Source organism: Poecilia mexicana, unplaced genomic scaffold, assembly GCF_051168715.1.
Source record: "Poecilia mexicana isolate PSO_F unplaced genomic scaffold, ASM5116871v1 scaffold_17, whole genome shotgun sequence".
NCBI classification, from domain to species: domain Eukaryota; kingdom Metazoa; phylum Chordata; class Actinopteri; order Cyprinodontiformes; family Poeciliidae; genus Poecilia; species Poecilia mexicana.
The window spans coordinates 15,060,871-15,080,672 of NW_028263386.1; the positions used below are offsets into that span (position 1 = coordinate 15,060,871).

Here is a 19,802-nt window from a genome sequence, read left to right on the forward strand (position 1 = left end):
GCGCACTGTCAACTTTTGAGGAAATTGAAGGTTTTTAGGTGCGCCTTATAGTGCGGAAAATACGGTACATTATAATCCATGACAAATCGACAATAATCTCCATGGATACCTATTCACTAAGAAATTGACTATGTAGCTGCAGGGTCAAAGAGCAAATCAAAGAGACAACCAGTACTTGCTGCTGTAGAGTCATCTAACAATGAATTAGATAACCCTACAACAGTAGGAGCTGGCTTTCCATATGAGACAGAAAAAAAAAGTATTTTTTCTGGGGTGTTTCAGTTCTGGGGTACCTGTTTTAGTCTCTCCTCCGTCTCAGCGAGAGCCACTCCTTGTGATTCAGAAGATGAAGCAGGCATTTGTGGGTTGTTTGGCATTTGGGTGGGATCTTGGGGGCCCGCTCCACTGTTCCCTACAGTTGTCTGATCTTTTATTTCCATTTTCTCTGTTGACTGTGGACAAGGCACCATGGGCACTTGTTCAAATGGGTCATGCCCAGGAGTCTGACTGGGTCTTGTGGAAGGTGACTGGCCAAATCCATCTTCAGAAACTCCAGGGTGTTTTGGTGTGAGAGAGTCTGGATGAGGAAACTGTTCTTGAAGCCTGGTTTGAGGGGGTGAGAAGGGATCTTGACCTACTCCTGGTCCTGGCCTAACCATAGGTCTGTTATGCACATCAGAACCAGGCCTTGGGGTCCCTGGAGGTTGGGCATAAGGATCACTAACCATTGTTCTGTGGGCCCCTGGCTGTGAAAACATGTCATTACTCCCTATCCTAGATGGCCCAGGTGTACTAGCAAATTGTTCTACTGGCCCCCTTTGGCTACCTGGTGACTTAGAGAATCTTTCTCCCACAGAGGGCCGTGGAGTACCTGGTGGATGACCAAAAGGATCCATTGAGTGGGAAGGGGACATTCGTTGTCCAATGTGGGGCTTATGAGCGAACTGGTTCATCCCACTGGGACGAGGAGTAGTAGGTGCCTGTGAGTAAGGGTCGGAGGACGGACTGGATGAGTTTGATGACTGACCGTAGTTGTCATGAGGACGTGGGGTGCCTGGTGGTCGAGCGTAGGTTTCAAAAAACGGTCGAGGTTGAATGCTGTGTTCATTCATGGATCGCTGGTTTCCTGCAGGCTGCGAAAAAGGGTCTGGACCTGGCTTGTTGGGACCAAGGGGCTGGGAAAAGGGGTCATAAGTGAAACGATCTGGCCTGGGTGTGGATGGTGCATGTGCATAAGGATTTCTAGACATTTGAGGAACTGGTCCTGACTGAGAAAACGGGTGCCCCTGAGGGTGATGCTGACCCATTCTAGGTGGACTGGTGAAACTGTCATTTGCTGATGGCCTTGGGGTATGCGGAGGATGTGCATAGGGGTCGTTTGGTTGATTTTGGGAGAATCTGTCAGTGGGATGTTGACCTGGTCGATTGAAGGCATCCTGAGCCTGAGGAGGGGGCATTGGTGTTTTAAAGAGAGGAACAGCTCCAGATTCATTACTTCCAGGTATTGGTGCTATTAGAGGCCTTGAGTAAGGGTCAGACAAAATCATCCTGTTCTGGGCCATGCGTTGATAGGCATCATTTCTTATCATGGGTCGTGAGTATGGGTCTCTGCCAGGAGAACCCATTGGGGATCTTCCTTGAGCCGCTTGACTGCCCCTGGGTGGTCCTATGGGTTTCAGAAAGGGATCCATTTCTCCCGTAGGTCTGGGTGTATCAGGAGGTTTGGCATAAGGGTCATTGCACACTGATGTGGGAGAACCAAATGATTCATGTGCTGGAGAGGGTCTTCCTCTGTCTTGCGGTTCTGTCAAAGAAGTGGGTGATTTGCCTGACTCCACAGACATTCTGCGACATGAATTTGGTCCGAGAGGCGGTGGTCTTGGGGTCCCAACCATTTTGGCATATGGGTCCCATGGAGAAGATGGTCCAGAACCAGAGGATCCTGGTGAGAAAACTTGTGGAGACTGAGGCTGGGACGATGGACCAGATGGAGGGGGAGGGGGCGGTCGCACAAAAACATCCTCTGAAGGACAAGATGTTGGGGTTGCTTGTAGTTGCGGCCTTGCAAAAGTTTCTTTCGAGTTTAACTGCTGCATCGGGGAGGAGCTGCCGTTACTGGGCTGAGAGGCTGGACTCTGGTTACCACTGTTGGTACCATCTCCCTCTGATTGACTGGTTGTCTGCTGTTGATGTTGCTGCTGTTGCTGCTGCTGTTGCTGGAGTTGTTCATTTTTTACTTGCTCCAATTTCTGGGTGGCTTCAATCTTGGCCTGCTGCTTGCTTTTCTGCCTCATTTGCTGTCAAGACAGAACACAGAGAGAGAGAGATAAGGAGAGATTAGACTTCAACAAAGATGAAGAATTTATTCTCATGCCAAGAATGAACTGGACCTACTAACCACCAATGTCATCACGGTTAATGCGAAGGATAGTGCAGATGTTTAGGAAGCGTTAATAAACGACCACTTCTTAGCTGTCTTTATATAAAGTGGACCTGGCGCTGCATTCTCTGACTTCATTGCATACACTCTTACCTGTCTAAACTTCCACTCTTGTTCATGCTCTGACTCTTTTGGTTTCAAAGGGTCTTTAAAGAGGAGATCTGTGTCTAGTGGTATGTTGGGATCAAACACCTCAGGGGGATGTTGCTGCGGATGATGCCTCTTCACCGTCTCATTCGACATCTGGACTTTGTTGATGCGCAGGGCTGCTCGGTTATCTCTTGCCTTTTGCTAAACAGCAAAATCAATCACATTGACAAATACAGGCGTCACATAAGTATTTCATAACTATGGGTCTGACAAAACAATTCTCTGTAGAAAAGGTGTAAATTGTATATAAATTAAAGCACAATGATGTAGTTCACACAATAAAAGTGTTTTAAAAACCAGTTTCTATGTTATACAGTAGTAATTTTAGATATATTAGGTAATTAGTAAAATGTTATTTACCTAAAAAGAAAAAGGATGTTTTTTTTGGGGGGGGGGTTTAATGCCAACAGGCGAAGTTACGTTTTATAAGGTTTTCCATCAAACTAGGTTTTTTTTTTCTTTCATTGTTTTTGTTAACAACAATAGGCAAGCAAAGACACTGGGTTGACATTGTGGTGGTTAAAAATATCTGAAATTAAACTGCTTGAAGTGGGAATTTAACATGTGAAACTGAACACCTACTTTTATTGGAAAAAACAACTTATTTTGAAGCTACGTGATGCAGTTTCTCTGTTTTGGGTGGCTACATCAACATCCTAGTGTATGCACCACTGTCCATTTATACTAAAAATAAAGATTAATGTGGAGTTTTTAACAGGACATTGACTTCTAAGTAAGGGCTACACAATACATCTGATCCCTGTTCTTACAATTATAGATCGAATTAACATTAGTAGATTATACATAAAGTTAAACACCAGAACTAACACACATCTAATTTTTTTATGACAATCTTTTTTCCCCAAAAGATATTTAAAATTCAGTAAGACAGTGGGAGACAATGACTGTCAACTTGTTATTTTGCTTTTTATTGTTCAGCTGCACAGATGACAGGACAAATATCTCATAAAAAAGGAAGCACACTCGCCCTTTCTCTGCTTGGAACTACAGGGGAAGGTTTTCCACTTCAGGCATCAGAAGCCAGAGTCCTGCGTGTTTTGGATGTGTCCTTGGTTCAATACACTCCACTCAAATTATTGGTTTATTAACCACAGACTCTGCTGAATTCAGCCACTTAAATCTGCTATGTTAATGTGCTATGTGAATGGATTACATCTCAAACATGCAGGATACTGGCTCCTGAGTACTGGAACTGAACACCCTTAGACAATTTGCAAAATTACAGAAATCTACTTTAAATCCTCAGCTATAAAAGTGAGTATGAAACGCCTTCAAGGCCAGTAGAGACATAACTTTTCGCATACTTGTCACATTCACAGCAGTTTCTCTACTCAATCCTCAAACGTCTCAAATCGTGAAAGAAAAAATGCACTAGATAAAGAACAGTCTTAATTATCAGGGTAAACTATTCCAAAAAATATAGCAATTTACTTATGCTGAAGATAAGCCATTTTATTGTTCTCGTCTAAAGAGTCTAAAAGGTTTGACTGGATTATTCACTGCACTGTCAAAAAGCAGGAGGCCAGAGAGAGGAGAGGGATCTTACCACATATGGGGCCCTGTCTTGTGAGCTAGCTTTCCTCCAAAGTTTAGCAATTTGCTTTACTCTTGTAGACCAATCTGTTGGAAGAACAAAAAAAATTAATGCAAATTAAACAATGCAGTAGCAAAACATGCTCAAATAAAATAAACTGAAATAAATAAATAAATCTGGAAAGATAAATTAAAGCTTCTGAACCAACTACTAACCCGGGTATTCTTCTTTAAGGTTGGGGAAATTGATATTTGTATACAGGACAGGTGCAACAGTGGCAAGCTCCCCTAGTGTTTCCTCCTTCTCCCACTTGAGTGTGCTCCTTTGGGCGTTTGACATGGCTTCGGTTTCCCCATCAGGCAAAGACCCGGGAGGTGGAGGGCCAGGGCCGTGGGTAGAAGTTGGCCAAGGACCAACTGCCTCTCTGGCCATCTGATTAAATTTACGATCCCTGCAACGAAAAGAACAGCAGCTCAAGAAATATCATTCAATGTCAGAGACAGCAAAATAAGAGCTTTACTAACAGCAAGCTGTGTGTTACCTTGGATTGTCAGTGAAAGGCATGCGGTTCAGAGGGGAGAAATTTTCTGGGATGCAAGGTCCTGTTGCGGGATTTGCGGGGAAGCGTGGGTTTGGTCCCCTCATACCATTGATCATCGGCATCCTTGGAAACATCGGGTTACCTGCGCACATAATAGACACAAATATGAAGCATTTATTGTTTTAAAAACCTGTATGTGGTGCTTGCATTCAAAACAAAGTGACTGGATAGTGTACCTGCATTATGATGAGGCATACCAGTGCCAGGTGTAGGAGGGAGGGGTCCTGGGACCTGAGGGTGAGGCACCTGTGGTGGAGGTGGTTGGCTCGTGCTCGGGCTAAGGACTGCAGTGAAGAGATCTTCCACATCCTTGCCCTCCAGCTCTGGAACAGAGTGGCAAACACAATGTTGCGCATATAAGTAATGTACCTCATCTAATATATCATCAATTAAAATTTCTAGTCTATTCTTCAAACTCATTATCTACTTTACATCTGGGAAATAACTTACAATCAATATATTAATAATATTATAACATTAATTATTTTTGGTTCTCTTTCTTTGGTAAACACTGATCTGCACATGTAGGGGGGCAAAAATGTAAAAAAAAAAAAAAAAAAAGTACCAACCTGGAATTTTGTAAAATTTGCTGAGAATTGATTCTGAAAAGGAAGCAAAATCATAAAACATCATTATTCAACTCGCCACTGAAGATTCGGATAAAAAGTGAATCTAATACTGCAAGTGTTTATGAAATTTCAGAGTTAAAGTACATGCCTACCCTGTCAAAAATAAACACACAAACACAGCCGTTTTTGAAATAGAAACTATGCTAACCACTAATACGGTCGTGGTTGGTTTAGTAGTTACAGTGATGCTAAAGTTATTTTCAAATGTCAAATTCACAATTCACAGATCTACATTTCAAAGAGCCTTTCAAGCCATAAGGCTAGAAATCATATTAAGGAAGAAAAGCTGCCACTGTTAATTAACGTATGATATTTTTTTTTTTTAGTCTCAGAAATTCATCTGACAGAAAAATCCTGATTAGACTCAGTTTGATGTGGAAGGTTTCTGTGTTAATCATCAATTGTGTGTTTTCCCACTGACCATCAGTGACCATCTTGTCTAGCTCAGGGCTAAGAATGCCGTCCAGGGGTTCTTCTGGGATGGTTCGAGGCGTCCTTCGGCCAGTCTGAGACTGGGGCGCTACCGGGGAGCCATCTGCAAGTGGCCCGATGTCCAGTCCAGCTGTGGAAACACAGACAGACAAACAAAGAAAGATGTAACACAAAGGAGGGGGGGGGGAAGTCACCACAGGTGTTGCTTTTAAATGAGTCAATGCATGAGAACTTGTTTAAGTAGAAAGGCAATTAAAACTAAACAATTTAAAAGTCGAGCTCAGTTTTTACGAGACATCGTAACACTTTTCATGTGATGAAAAGATTGCGTTTGAAAAATCATTTAATAAAACTTGTATAGCAAATTGATGCGCTTAAAATTAGAGAGTGCCACAATTTTCACCCTGCAAAATGTGCTGCACAGCTTTTTGTCAGGAAGCCAAAGGCATGAAGATAGAGCCCCTCTACTGCATTCAGAAACTAAGAACATTTGTCAAGGTCCTTCGCTCTCTAGACTGCTCATTTTTGAATGCTAGGGACACCCTTGTCAGTTTCTTTTTCCCATTTTGAAGAAATCTTCCTTTGAGCCAGATATTAATTCATGAGAGGATATTTGAAGGCTCACGATCACAAAGACTGGCACACCACATACATTTGGGCAAAAACTGAAGGTGTGTTAGACAGATACTAAGCAGCTCATGAGTGTTATTGCAATCTGAAATGGCTGAGAGAGAGAGAGAGTGGGAAAAAAAGGAAAAGCTGGGTATGAAGTCACTGTAGTGTTTAAACATGCACACCCAAAACAGAGACACACTGCAGGAGAAATGCACTAAAGCAGAGAACTGGAGGCCAAAGCACCCTTACCAAAAGGAGGAGGTGAGCTGTCAACCTTGAAGGGGCAAAAATCAAGACCTACAAGAACCCAAAACCAAGTAAAATAAAATGGTGAAGACAGAATAAACTAAACAAAAGATTAAAAAAACCAAAACGAACAATCAAAATGAGGCAATAAAGAAAATCACAATGGTGAAGAAAGTAAAACAAACAAGTCCTCTGGGGATATTTCTGTATAAGGAGTAGTAGAGGATTACATGAAGCCATCATAGGTGACTATTAATATATTCTGTCACTGTCACTGCCTGAGATATTTGACGCACCAGAGTCACCGCTTGGCTTTCCGAGCACTCCCAAGATGTCTGCACCAGTGTTCAGAACATCAGCTAGATCAACTAATGGTTCCTCTGTCGTCTCTGCAGATGAAGGAAAAGAAATAAAAGGAAAAGAAAAAAAAAGGAAAACCAAAGTGTCACAAATAATAAATGATGATGAACTGACATGAGGGATCTTGAGCTGCTTGTCGGCATGTCACATGTAGAGCTTGTTGTTGATTAAACCTTGGATGAACTCAAATTTTCAAAAGCCGTTTTCCCCCCAAAAGAGGTCGTAATAATATCTGACTGGCATAGAGATTAATGTGATTTAAAAATACTAAACAGGTTGAAGATAGATAGCTGAACTCTACTGAAACGGAGAGTCCCAAATGTTGACAAAAGGAGTCAACGGGTTCAGTTAGAATGATTGAAATCAAATCATAATTTTTCAAAATGGTGGTTGACAGATCAGGGCTGAAAGGGGATCACTTAAAATACCGTAATAATAATAAAAAAAAGCTTCAGGTGGAAACCAGTACCATCAAGCATCCTTCAGTAAAGTCCACAAGATTAAAAAAAAAACAGTAGAAACATGATCTTAATTTCTGTCTCTTGCAAAAAGTTATTTAAATGCTACCATAAAATTAAAGTTGTTTCAACTATTGTCTGCTCAAAAATTGCTCTTCATTGTTGCATGTAAAGAAACCTACAAGTAAGAGTATAAAAAGACATCCTCTATTCTTGACTAAGTAATAATTGAATCTCAGAAAAAAAAAAAAAAAAAGAAAACTGAATAAAAGCTTTGTGACAGGACGGCTTTTATTTTCTTTTAGACAAATGATCATTTTGGTTTCTGGCTTCATGTTTTATTCAAAAAGCTAGGTTTTTTTTTTTTTTTTTTTTTACGTCACCCATTAAATACAAAAAGAAAGTCACATTAGATGAACAAACTCAAATGTATTTTATTGGGATTTTATCTGGTGGACCAAAACAAGGTAATGTATTATTTTGAAAAATAGAAAAAAAAATGTTTTAAATAAAACGAAAACAAATAAATAAAAATTGGAAAAGTTATGAGTGCATTTGTATTCAGCTCCCTATTCTGTGATATCATAAAAAAATCCAATTCAACCAATTTGGTAAATTATTACCAATAATTTACCAATTATTGGTAATTGGTAAATAGAGTCCCTTATGGGTAATTTAATCTCAGTACAAATCCAGCTGTTACTTGAAGGCCTCAGAAATCTGTTGTGTGGTCATTGGGGATCCAACAGCATCACAGAGATCAGGGAACACAGAAAGAAGGTCAATGGAAATGTGGACAAATTAGCAGGGCAGAATCATGCAGAGGGGATGGTTCTGTAAAGGGGGGATAAATTGGACCCATTTAACGGGAGGCAAATCCTGGAAGACAACATATCAACGGCTTCAAAACACTTAAAAACTGAGCTGTATGTTCAGCACAGGCAAACATCCAGACAGAGCTATGGGTTACAGCAGCTCAGTCAAAGTCCTGAAGTAAATCTAATGTGAATTTGACACGAGCCTTGAACCTTAGTGACCTTGAGCTTTCTTGCAAAGAACAAAGAAAGAAACATTTACTTCTACACATGTGCAAAGCTGGTAAAAACTTGAAACTGTAGCTGCAGTGAAAGGTGGTTCCATAATCTCTTTGTAAGAAAATATTTAATCATGTATCATTTCATTTCCACTTCAAATCATGCATTAGTTAGTTGAGCAAATAAAATCCCAATAAAGTACATTAAAGTGTGTGGTCACGTTGCAATAAAGTGATTTAAGTTCAAGCGTCATAAGTAGTTTTGGAATGTCATGTATTTAGGAACAGAGGAGAGAAATTTGGAATCAAAAACAAGCCGTTGTCTTCACATATTTAATATTTATCCTACAACGTTGCATTCACTGCGTGAATTACATCACCACTAATCACTTGGGAGAAAATTATTGTTTATACATACGTGGTGCTGCCGGCCTGGAGGGAATGGATGCTGCTGATGCACTTAGCAGCGGGTCTGATGTCGAATCCAAGAAGCCTGAAGTGGGCTGCTTCCTCTCCACGTAGCTTTGCCCGTCCTCCAGCAAGCCCGATTCGACCCCCTGCTGCCTACTCTGCTTGCTTTTGTCCAGAAGGTCCTTACCAAAGAACGCCTCCTGAGAAAGACGACAAACGGGACCAGTCAACGCCACGTCGACGACGATAAGCACCGTAAGAGGCAAGTGATTATTTAAAAAAAGATGAGACCGACAATGCAAAAGAGAAAAATAGCTGGAAAAAAACTTTAACAAAAGTGGCACAATAGAAGTAAAACTAAGGTAAAAAGATCAGCACCATTTTCTTTTCCTGGTCAGTGTAGGAAGAAAGTAAACATTGTTCTGCTGTACTGCAATACACAATGACGGCCCTCGACAACTGAACTGAAACTCTAAACAGCAAACGTTTTGGCAAGCAGGTCAAGTTTAAAACATGTCTGGGGCACAAAAATGAAATTGTAAAATAGTATTCATTGATATTTTAACAAAAAATGAATACTTTGACACGTAACCTACATTTACAATTTGAAGAACATTTGAATTTTTCGAAAGCCCCCCTCCATCACGGAAAAGACTCACCCTAAAACCTATACATACATCTGCCTCAACCATTTGTGCTAGTGGGCTAAACTTAGATCATTTTTGAATTGTGGTCAAAGGCTGCACATGACACATCTACCCCCAGGCTGCACTTTGGAGAGCCCTCCTCCAAACCATCAGTCACATGATTCTGACCCCTCAGGACCGACCTCCACTAATCAGCTACATCCCAGCTATCCTCAGCAACATGGAACGGTGCTCACTGCTGCACCGTGACGCTAAAGCTCGACGTGTTATCTCAATAATTAATGGAATCTGCTTCACTGTGTAAGACTTTTAGGTTTTCTCCTTAATGTGGTGGGATAAAGAGTGGCAGTGACAGCCACCACTGGCTTAATGCACATCACCTATCGAGGTTTTGGGCAACACAAAGTGACACTAAGATACTGGCTGGGGACAAGCAGCCATCTACAGTTAAGCCTTTGTATGTCAATTCACAAGAAAGAAAGGAACCATTTAAAAAAGTTATGATCGCAGACAAGCATGCTCTACTCAGAGATACATTATGATGTTCCATCAGAGGGGGTTGGGGTGCATACTGGCAAAGTAGTTTCAATGCAACTTACTATGCTTTCCCTGCCTTCCCCTGGAGTGAAAGAACGATTTTCAGAAAGACGTAGCTCAAAACAGACTGACTTTTTTTTTTCCCCCCATAAAACTGTACATTTGAAAAGGAAAACAAACGTTAAATTCACTAACATTAAAATACAGATTTTGTCTAATTCACATACTAAAAAAAAACGAATGAACTATTTGATTTTATTGAGAAACACAAAAGCAACATTATCTCTGCCACGACAATTTTGTATGGAATATTACAGTTATAACAACAACAACAACAATAATAACAATAATCTATATTTTTCTGTAGTTTTAATACAGAAATATGGCATGGAAATTCCAACATCATTCCACACTCAATTAACTTATTTTCCATAAGATCTGAAAAAAATGGGCCAGTAAATATTCAAACTTGTCTAGACTTTTTGAGACTGTGTAGGAACCTTGTACGTGAACGCCAGTTAAATTTAGCAGGTTCAAAAGGCCTTTGTGCAGAATGTGATACGTTTTTCAACATTAATCTGCTACTGTTGGACAACGACTTGAGCAGAACAGATACAAGTAAGACAGGACATGAAATCCAGGACAGGCAACATAAGTGAAGAAAGTAGCTACTGGGACCAAAGCAAACCTTTCTTTGTGCTGTACAATATTCCACAACGAAGACACTTACTTGTAACAGATTGAAATATAGAAAGAGTGAATTGAGAAGAATTAGACTAACAACTAAAATGACTAGCATCGCTCAAATTAAGCATCTTAAAAACTAAAATTATAAACTAAAATTAAATTTGATTTTAGTCAAAAATAGTCAAATATAAAAATGTGCAATCAAAATTAACACTGATCAGGCATATAAACTGATAGCTTTTTAATTAGTCAGGCTTTCTGCAGTTTGCTGTTAATCAGACATGCTGCAGATTAAAAACGGTGCTGGTTGCTACGTCTTGACATTCCAAGCCAGCAGCCCTCTGCATGTTATGAGCCGTAAATATCCTAACAGCCAAACTTATATTTACTCTGAGCAGGGAAAAGCCTGAGAAGTCAGCTGACCAGCAGTGCACAATGACATAGAATGAGAACATGTGGCTCTACTGTCCACCCTATGCAACTGGAGAATATAAACATATTAGATATCTAAAAGATTAATACATACATACATAATACACAGATAAGTGGTAGATACAACCCTTTTTTTGTAAAATAAATCATTACATACTCCAGATAACTGACCTGCAGATAGGCTGGAAAAGCTTCTTCCAGCTTGGTCTTCTTCTTCCTGTAGCGTTTCTTTATCTTTTCCGGGACCTCTTGTCCAGAGGGCGTCCCATCCAAAGGAGTATCTGGCTGGGCTTCTGTCCAACCTGAAAACAAAACATTATTTTAGAAATTTCTGAGTTCAACGACACAAATTTAAATTATATGCATAGTTCTGGTGCACTGACCTTCATCTTTACCGATGGGATTCTCTGACACAGAGCCAGACGAATCTTTTCTGCAGAGGGATCGCTTCGCTTTGCTTGGGCCTTGGCCTGGCCGGCTTCTTTGACGGACCATGAACCCCCCAATGCCTGATGACAAAGCAAAAACAGAGTTGCTCGCAAACTTACATTTAAGTGCAATTTTCCACTTCAAAACTGAGGCTGACTAGTTTAAAGCCTAGCCTTTATTGTCTCTGTAAAGTGGCAAAATAATGCAGGCTTGAAAACACCCGACAGACCCCTCTGTGCATCTGAGGCCGTGAGATGGCAGCACATCTCTGCAGCTACAACGCTGGGCATGTACTGCACCATTTTATGCTTCAGGAGAGCTGTCTCCTTGGATCAGGTGCCCTACCCGGTCGGTACGGTTTCCTCTTCCTCTTCTTGACGCCGTCGGCCCCTTTGGAGTCATCTTCCGCTGGCTCTCGCTCCAGGCTTGAGTCAGACTTTGTCTCGCAATCAAGGAGCTCCGCCTCTGTAAGAGGTAGAGAAGTGATGATTAGTGACAGCCCAGCAGCTGAGAACACCCCAGTCAGGCCCCTCAAAACAGTAACAGGGTCAGTTTCGTCCAAACCCCACTCCATGGCAAAATATTCACCTGATTAAACTTCAACTGCACAAGTTCCAAGACTGAATATCTTTCTATTATATGTACACTGATCAAAATAGACCACAGGCTACTATAGCAAACAAATGAAATTTAAATTAGTTACATTGAGCACACGCTCATATAGCAGCTGCTTTTTTTTTTTTACGTGATCGTTTCACACAATGATTATTGCCAGCTGAACATTTGTCAAGCAGATAGTCACCGACACCATAAGGTCATTACTAAAGAATCTGGCTGTACACAGTGTGCTGTATACAAACATATTAATAGAAAGTTGAGTGGAAGGAAAAACTGGGGCAGAAAGTTGCACAAGCAATCCGATTTTATTTTTCAGAAGGACTCAGCACCTGCCTCTGCTGTCAGTAGTACTAACACTTGTTTTAATGAACACAGTATCATTATGCTTGATTGGCCAGAAACTCATCAGACTTGAACACCATAGAGATCCTGAGGACTCCTGTCACAAGGAAGACATGAGACACCAGAACCAATAATCAAAGTAAACTGAAAGTTGCTATTAAAGGTCCCTGGGCCTCCATAACAGCATGGCAGTGGATCAGTGTGTTCCATGCCACAACACACTGATGCAATACGTAGACATACTGGTCATTAGGCCAATATTTCTGTATTAAAAAATAGCTTCTCTGTTTTCTACAATGTTCTATTTTTGCTAGACACCGAGTCATGGGTCGTCTTTATTTACAAGCTATGAAAGAACAGAAATAAACCCTTGAAATGTATCCCTCTCAGTGGAAGAAACCTATCTAATCTTAAGATTAGATTCTTTATTTGAATTACAAAAATATATACATTTTTAATGACATTTAATTTCCTAAAATGGGTCGGTACAACGGGATTACATGCAGGTTGTATGAGATCACGGATACCTCTGTTGTCCTCCATGTCTTCATCTCGAGACAGTTCTGAGAGAGGGTCCACGGGGGCCTGCAGCACGGCCACGCTGTTCTGGTTAATGATCTTCAGCTTTAGCTTTGGTTTGGGTTTCCGTCGTCGTGACGCAGCAGCAGACAAGCTCTGGAGCTGACAAAGTCCCGACTCTGTCAAACAAACACCATCCTGGGTGTAGGTCCGAGACAGATCTGAACAGAAAAACGGCAAAACGGGTTAAATACTTCAAAAATAAATACCCATCTGCTTCGGGTCGCTTTAAACTTACCAAAATCTTTAGCTTTGGAAAATGTCTGTGTCACAAGTAGTGGCTCGGTGATCTCTCTTGTCTTTGTTATAACTGCAGCAGAACCAAAATGTACAAAATCAGTTCGGTAATTTAACAAAATAATTATTAAACACGTGGCAATAAAAACACAACACATTTGCTTTAATTAAAAAAAAAAAAAAAAAAGCATTGTGCTAAATCACTACTCTCCCACCTTTTGTGGTCTTAAATGTGCGGCACATGGTGCAGTCGAAGCTGCTCTCTGCCGCCTTTTCTACATCATCTTCTGAATGAAGATTCTGACAAGAAGCATGAAACCATCTGCAGAGAGGAGAAGACGTTCAGATAGTTTCCAGAGAGTTAGTCGGGGTTCTGCATTCCTTCCATGACAGTTCTGCAGGAACAACACAGACCTGTCACACTGGCGGCACTGAACAATGATGGTGCCCTCGCTGTAGTCCACCAGGCAGACTGGGCATGATGTAAGGCTGGCACAGGGAGCACACTGGGTGTAATTATTTTGCCAGTCACACCTCAGTCCTGGAGTGGTTGCACCACACTGCGTGCAGGACACACACCTGCAGGAGATGGGAGAAAAACAATGGTTAATTTAGTCCAAATTATTTCCAAGAGGATAGAGATAAAAACATAAAAGCAACATTAGGCCACATATGTTACATTAAACAATTATTTTGTTTAGCCTTAAAGAAAGCATCACAGAAAAAAAAGTCATACATTGGGAAAGAGTGAAGTTAAGTAAACCGGAATGTTGAGTCTGCAAGGCACCAGTTCAATTCTAATTTAAAAGACTTACTGCTTGAAGCCCATTTGAGCACAGTGATCAAAGAGTTACTCACCACTTGCACTTCCAGCTGTCCTTAGGAACATTCTGCAGAGGAGGGTCCAGACAGTATGTGTGATAGCTGATGTCGCAGTCGTCACACAGCAACAAGCGGCCAGGATCTGTGGCTTGCCCACAAGCCTCGCACACCGTACACTCAAGACATCGCCAGCCTTTACTGAGCACCACCTTGGTGATCTGCAAACAGAGCAGCAGTAACAGACATGGGGAATGTAGTTTCTGCCCAGCAAGCTGTCTTTTAAAATCTTTATCCTATAGAAAATAGGAAGTCCTCTATTAATTTTTGACAAATAGTTTGACAGTGAGCAGTCGTATAATGTGGGTTATGGGAAAGCTGCGCCAAAGAGGGGATAGAGAGAACAAAATAAAGAAAAAGAAAAGAAAGATTAAGAAGAGAAGGAAAGAAAAGTTCATACATGAGCAAAAGAGACGAAAAACAAATTTAAAAGGAAAGCCACAATGAGAGAAAGATGGATACGTGGGGGGAAGGAAGGGATGGAAGTCCAAATCAATCAGAGATAGAACTCAAGTTTGGAAGGACAAAAACAAGGAAAGATATTGAAGGAAAGTAGTCAAGACATGAGGGAGTGAGGAAGTAAACAGAAGGGAAACAAGGCAAAAAGAAAGGTAAGGCAGAACAACAAGGAGAGAGTAACAAGGTAGTAGATGAAAAAGGGAAAAAAAAACTATACCTTTATACCGACACAGAAGGGATGGTAGCACTGGCCACACTGTACACAGGCCAACAGACGTCCCTCTGCACCGAGACCGAAACTCCCACACACCACACACATGTCCTAAAAGGGAAGACAGATATGAGTAAACTAATTTCAGTGCAATGGCTGAGTTACGCCAGTAAGTTTCAGAGGTGAGAGTAAAAAAAGGCTTGGTTATTTCTATGTTTGTGCTGTTGGGGGGGGGGAAAGAACTCCGGAGGCCAAATTTTTAAGCAAACATTTTATTATGAGGCCACTTAGCGTGAACACTGAAATTCATGGTCAGGAATTTCAAATTAAAATCAGAATGTGCACAAAACAGATGGGCACACATACGAACCTGTTTCAGCGTGAAACTGTCATTGCTGGAGAAAATTACGACAGTGTTGTGCATCGCATTTTCCTCCTCTTCTTTGAGTGGGTATTGTGTTTCTATTGTGGTGATCTGCAAATAAGAAGGAAAAAAAACACACACAAAAAATTAACATATAAATGGGAGAGCGCAGGTTTAAAAAATATTTTATCACTGTCAAATAATCAAAGAAAAATGACATAATCTTTGATATGAACATCATCACTGCTTATAAAACAGCTGTTTGCTAAACGAAGTATTTAAACAATCTCGTAAGGATCATACCCCAGGGTTGATGCTGGGACTCACTCCGTTTTTGCCTCTGGCTCTGCCCCGTCCAGCTCTGCCCGACAGTCCTGCTCCTCTCGGCCTCCTCCTACCGGGAAAGCCTGATCCTCGACCCTGCAGATGAACAAAAAACACAAAATGGCCAATTCAGTCTAACCATGGCAATCACAATTTACCGTCATACAAACTCAAAAGTACAAGCCCAAGCTCCGTCTGATTGTAAAAGTCTGCTCCTTTTCTTAAACACCTCTTTGGATGCTGAATGCCCAATTCAGTTAGCTAAAGGTGCAACTATTAACCAAGATGCTTCTTCTGCAGAAGATTTGCTAGACAAAAAATATACAATTTATTAGCTCAACAGCTGCATTTCTAGTTCATTTAAGAGACTGTGTATTGTAACAACTGAGGCCTGTCAAACTAGGACAGCGTTATATATGCAAATTGTTATACTGAGAGTTCACTCATTGACGGGACAAAGGAGCGACTGGACACTTCTTCAAGACATATTTGCTCCACATGCTAAAATTACACATTTCACAGATTGACTGAGGCAATAATGGTTCACGGGTGATGTGAATGTCATGGTGAGGGGATAAAAACAAAACTTATTTATGATAGGTGACACATTTAAATCAATATTAAACACTGACATTACATATTGTATGGTTCCAAGAAAGCAAACCTAATTTTAACTCGACAGCACTCTGTGCTTCTGCATTCAATAAAAATGAAGGCAGCGACTCTTCTTCAAATTAGAACTGCAAAATATTTACTGGATCTTCAAGATATATCAAAGCCATTGTTCCTACACAGCATTTTACATGTAAAAAATGTTGTGTAGGAACAAGAGATGTTAAAAAATAAAAATCATTTTTTTAAAAAATCAACGTTTTTCTTTGTTTTTAGCCCTTTATAGCTATTTATTATAATAAACTACTAAAGTTCACAATGAGTCTGTGGAGGTCTCTCTACTGTAGCCAGTCATTATACATGAAAGTAAAAAAAAAAAAAGGGAGAAAATAAAGAAAAGGAGGAAGAGTGGAAAGAAGGGAGGGAGAAGGAAGGAAGGAAGCTAAGCAAACTCAGTTAAGCTAAGCTAATAAGCCCACTCTGGCTAATTAACCAGAAAAAAAAATAGCTGGTAGTGTTATTCTATACAGTAAAACAGCAGAGCACATAATAATAAGCACATTTGTTTAAAAATGTTCTACTAAATTTAGCAAGCGTTAATCCTATAATTTGCGCTATTCTTCCAACACTCTGCATTTTCTCTTAGGAAAAAAGGCTAAATAAGTACACGAAACCTCTTTAATCACAGTGAACGTCAACAGATTCAATCTACATGGAACTAAAATAAATGCTATATCCATCACTAAAACCATGTTTCCGTTTTGACTAAATCAATCAGAACGTTTATTAGGAACTTAATTTTTACGTTCAAATTTTACCATGGCCTCTAATAAAATTTCAAGTAAAATCTGGTGTCCAGAACTGAAACTGAAAATGGTTTTTCAGCAGGATAATGAGCCAAAACAGCAGAAATAGTTTAACCGACATAAAATCAAAGTTCTTCTATTGTCATCTCAGCCCTCAGATTGAACTGTTGGTTTTCTGTAGGAGTTAGGTCTGACCAAAAAAAAAAAAAAGAGTAAAGAGTGAGTAACTCACATGAGAAGGCTACCATTTCCTTTTTCCCAGTTTGTGGATTTAAACTGTTACAAACAACAAACAAAAGTCTTGCAAACAACACTGAATGAATACTGGGTGACCATTAACAGTCATTTGTAATCAGTAGTAAAACAAACCAACACTCTTATTGCACCTTGGACTCCCACTGACGACTCAACATCCCTTCCCCCTGACATGATCACTGAAGGGAAGGCTGTTGCAACAAGTCAAGCCTGCATAACTTAGCGGGCAGACAAACCTCAAAAGCAAGCTCTCTTCATATTCTTCACAAAATGACCAGAAACGTCATTCTTTTCCAACACTAAACTGCATATTGAACACATTCTGGCAGTAAAAGCAATACAAGCTTATCAAATCTAATGTACAAGGAAGCTCGAGATATATCCTTCAACAATATGCAGAAGCTACAAATGAATACAAATTGAAAACATAGTTAACACAATATTTTTTCTAACATTTAGCAAAAAGTCACAACGTAACACACCATAAATTACATAAATTAATGCCTATGTGATGCTGATAATCTTTTTCTGTTGTTGAATTGCGGTCGTGTGAAGCTCCTTGATCTACGCGTCTGTTAGAAAGTGACTTCATAATACAGAGCGATTAAGAAAGTGAAAGCAGGTTCTTCCTGTACAGGTTTCACAGTGCCTTTGGCAGATTTTCTGCAGGGGTTCGAAAGCTTGACATGACTGTCAAGCTCCATCTGCTTGAATCTCCTAAAAATCTTTCCAAACAAAAAAAAAAAAAACATTTTGGCCACATACTTCAAATGTTCTTTCTGACAATCCAACTTCATTTAACACTGAACTGGAACTCTCACAAAGGCTTATGAAAAAAGTTAAAAAGGAAAAAGTCTAAAATCCACCAAAATATTGTACCATTCTTACAGTTAAACATTTTGATAATAAAAAAAAATGGCTCCAAAGGTTTTCTCAAGCTAGTAACACAGCACTGCCCTGTCCCACCTGTTGCTGCATATTGCCAGGCAGCTGTGCTGAATGAAGACGCCAACAGATTTACCAACTTTAAGAAAAATGTCAACATGGCTATTTGGAAAAAAGAAATCTGACTCTTATAGATAATACAAAACAAAATGATTAAACCACACTTGGCAAGGTTTGAGCAGAGCATGCTTGTTGAGCAGCCAGCAGCAGATTGGCTACTTGAGTAGATAGCCCAAACAGAAACTAATACATACTTGCTATATTTGTGCTAAACTATAAAGTCTAGAACAGTGCACAGGAAAAATAAATTCTGTGCAGTCAGCACTTGAAATGTGAAATAATTTTGAATTGATATTCACAAGTTATTTTTGCTCCTGCCTATGTAACAAAATGACAAATAATGTTACGGTCATTATTATAACCCTAACAATGACTTTTCTGTTTTTGTCAGGAGCATGACACAACGGTATTTTTTTCCCGCTCAATGCTGACTAGAGATACGTAATGAGTATATTACTCTTTGCACTTGTTTAAAAAGGAGCTGCAGAAAACCCAACAGTGTACAGTTGACGAAGGCAGTCTGAATTCAGTGCTAAAGTGATTACGTATATAATATTTTGTGAAAAACCTAATACTCTCGTTCACTGAATTCAACTCCAATATGACAAATACTTTAAATCTTCTTCCTCACATTTTTAGTAAACAAGTTGGCTTTCTTATGCCTCTTCTTACTCCAAAGTGTACGTCATCATTTATTGCTGGCAGCATTACAGACTAGTGAAGCTCAGGAATACTCAAGAGAGCGAGCATCACAATAAAAACGGTCAGAGAGGGCAGCTGCTGCCCTGCCATCTCTGGTGAGCCACTGTATTTACCACTCTGATGCTCCAACCGGGGCTGCCATAAGACTGCCTGGTCCTTGGGTCCCAACCCTCTGGCTGGTCTGGTGACCAGGAAAAGGGTGAGCACACACTGCTATGGGGGCTCCATGCACCCTAAGGTAAGAAGGGATGGGTGAGAGGGTGAGAGAGTGAGAGAGAGAGAGAGAGAGAGAGAGGAGGGAGGGAGGAGGGCGACAAAATGCAGCAACTTAAAAACAAAGCCGGCAAAGAAACCAAAACATACAAAAGAAGGATGTTAAAGAAATGTGGTGAGGTTCTCATGTAGTAACTTTAGATTAAAGTCGATACACATTCACTTAAGGGAGGATCTTAAAAGCCAGAACATCTACAAGTCATTAAGTGACACGACGAGTTAAAGCTAATTCTCATTTTCCATGCGCCTAGTTTAAAGAGCAAAACTCGGACAAGCAAATGTGTTAGTTGCAGTTTGTGTAGAAGAATTTACTAGCGTTAGCGTGGCATTACAAAGTAGAAAAAGGGTGGGAAATAGACCTGTTATGTCTCTTTATGGCAATCATATGTTTGGCATGCTGACAAACAAGCAGCTGCATTCGCACAGCAAAACATCAGCGCATTAGCCATGCTTGACTGAAGAGACTGATTTATG

At 40.3% G+C, this 19,802-nt stretch overlaps 1 protein-coding gene across 6 annotated transcripts in view; it reads right to left on the reverse strand.

Moving 5' to 3' along the window:
• Window positions 1–19,802, reverse strand: part of kmt2cb (lysine (K)-specific methyltransferase 2Cb) — a 75,582-nt gene that overhangs the window by 21,192 nt on the left and 34,588 nt on the right. For 4 of the 6 annotated variants that reach the window (XM_088014672.1, XM_014990393.2, XM_014990394.2 and 1 more), the window contains exons 15-37: window positions 19,169–19,288; window positions 15,655–15,771; window positions 15,358–15,462; window positions 14,994–15,098; window positions 14,297–14,478; window positions 13,853–14,017; window positions 13,654–13,760; window positions 13,440–13,511; window positions 13,150–13,362; window positions 12,008–12,127; window positions 11,617–11,742; window positions 11,405–11,535; window positions 8,938–9,130; window positions 6,965–7,057; window positions 6,672–6,719; window positions 5,797–5,937; window positions 5,316–5,348; window positions 4,923–5,069; window positions 4,687–4,828; window positions 4,361–4,596; window positions 4,158–4,231; window positions 2,534–2,731; window positions 294–2,297 (exon numbers count right to left, since the gene is read on the reverse strand). In XM_088014672.1, coding sequence (XP_087870798.1) covers window positions 294–2,297; window positions 2,534–2,731; window positions 4,158–4,231; window positions 4,361–4,596; window positions 4,687–4,828; window positions 4,923–5,069; window positions 5,316–5,348; window positions 5,797–5,937; window positions 6,672–6,719; window positions 6,965–7,057; window positions 8,938–9,130; window positions 11,405–11,535; window positions 11,617–11,742; window positions 12,008–12,127; window positions 13,150–13,362; window positions 13,440–13,511; window positions 13,654–13,760; window positions 13,853–14,017; window positions 14,297–14,478; window positions 14,994–15,098; window positions 15,358–15,462; window positions 15,655–15,771; window positions 19,169–19,288 — 4,872 coding nt within the window. The remainder of the gene's footprint in view (window positions 1–293; window positions 2,298–2,533; window positions 2,732–4,157; window positions 4,232–4,360; window positions 4,597–4,686; window positions 4,829–4,922; window positions 5,070–5,315; window positions 5,349–5,796; window positions 5,938–6,671; window positions 6,720–6,964; window positions 7,058–8,937; window positions 9,131–11,404; window positions 11,536–11,616; window positions 11,743–12,007; window positions 12,128–13,149; window positions 13,363–13,439; window positions 13,512–13,653; window positions 13,761–13,852; window positions 14,018–14,296; window positions 14,479–14,993; window positions 15,099–15,357; window positions 15,463–15,654; window positions 15,772–19,168; window positions 19,289–19,802) is intronic. The other 2 variants (XM_014990398.2, XM_014990396.2) reach the window with 2 other exon arrangements.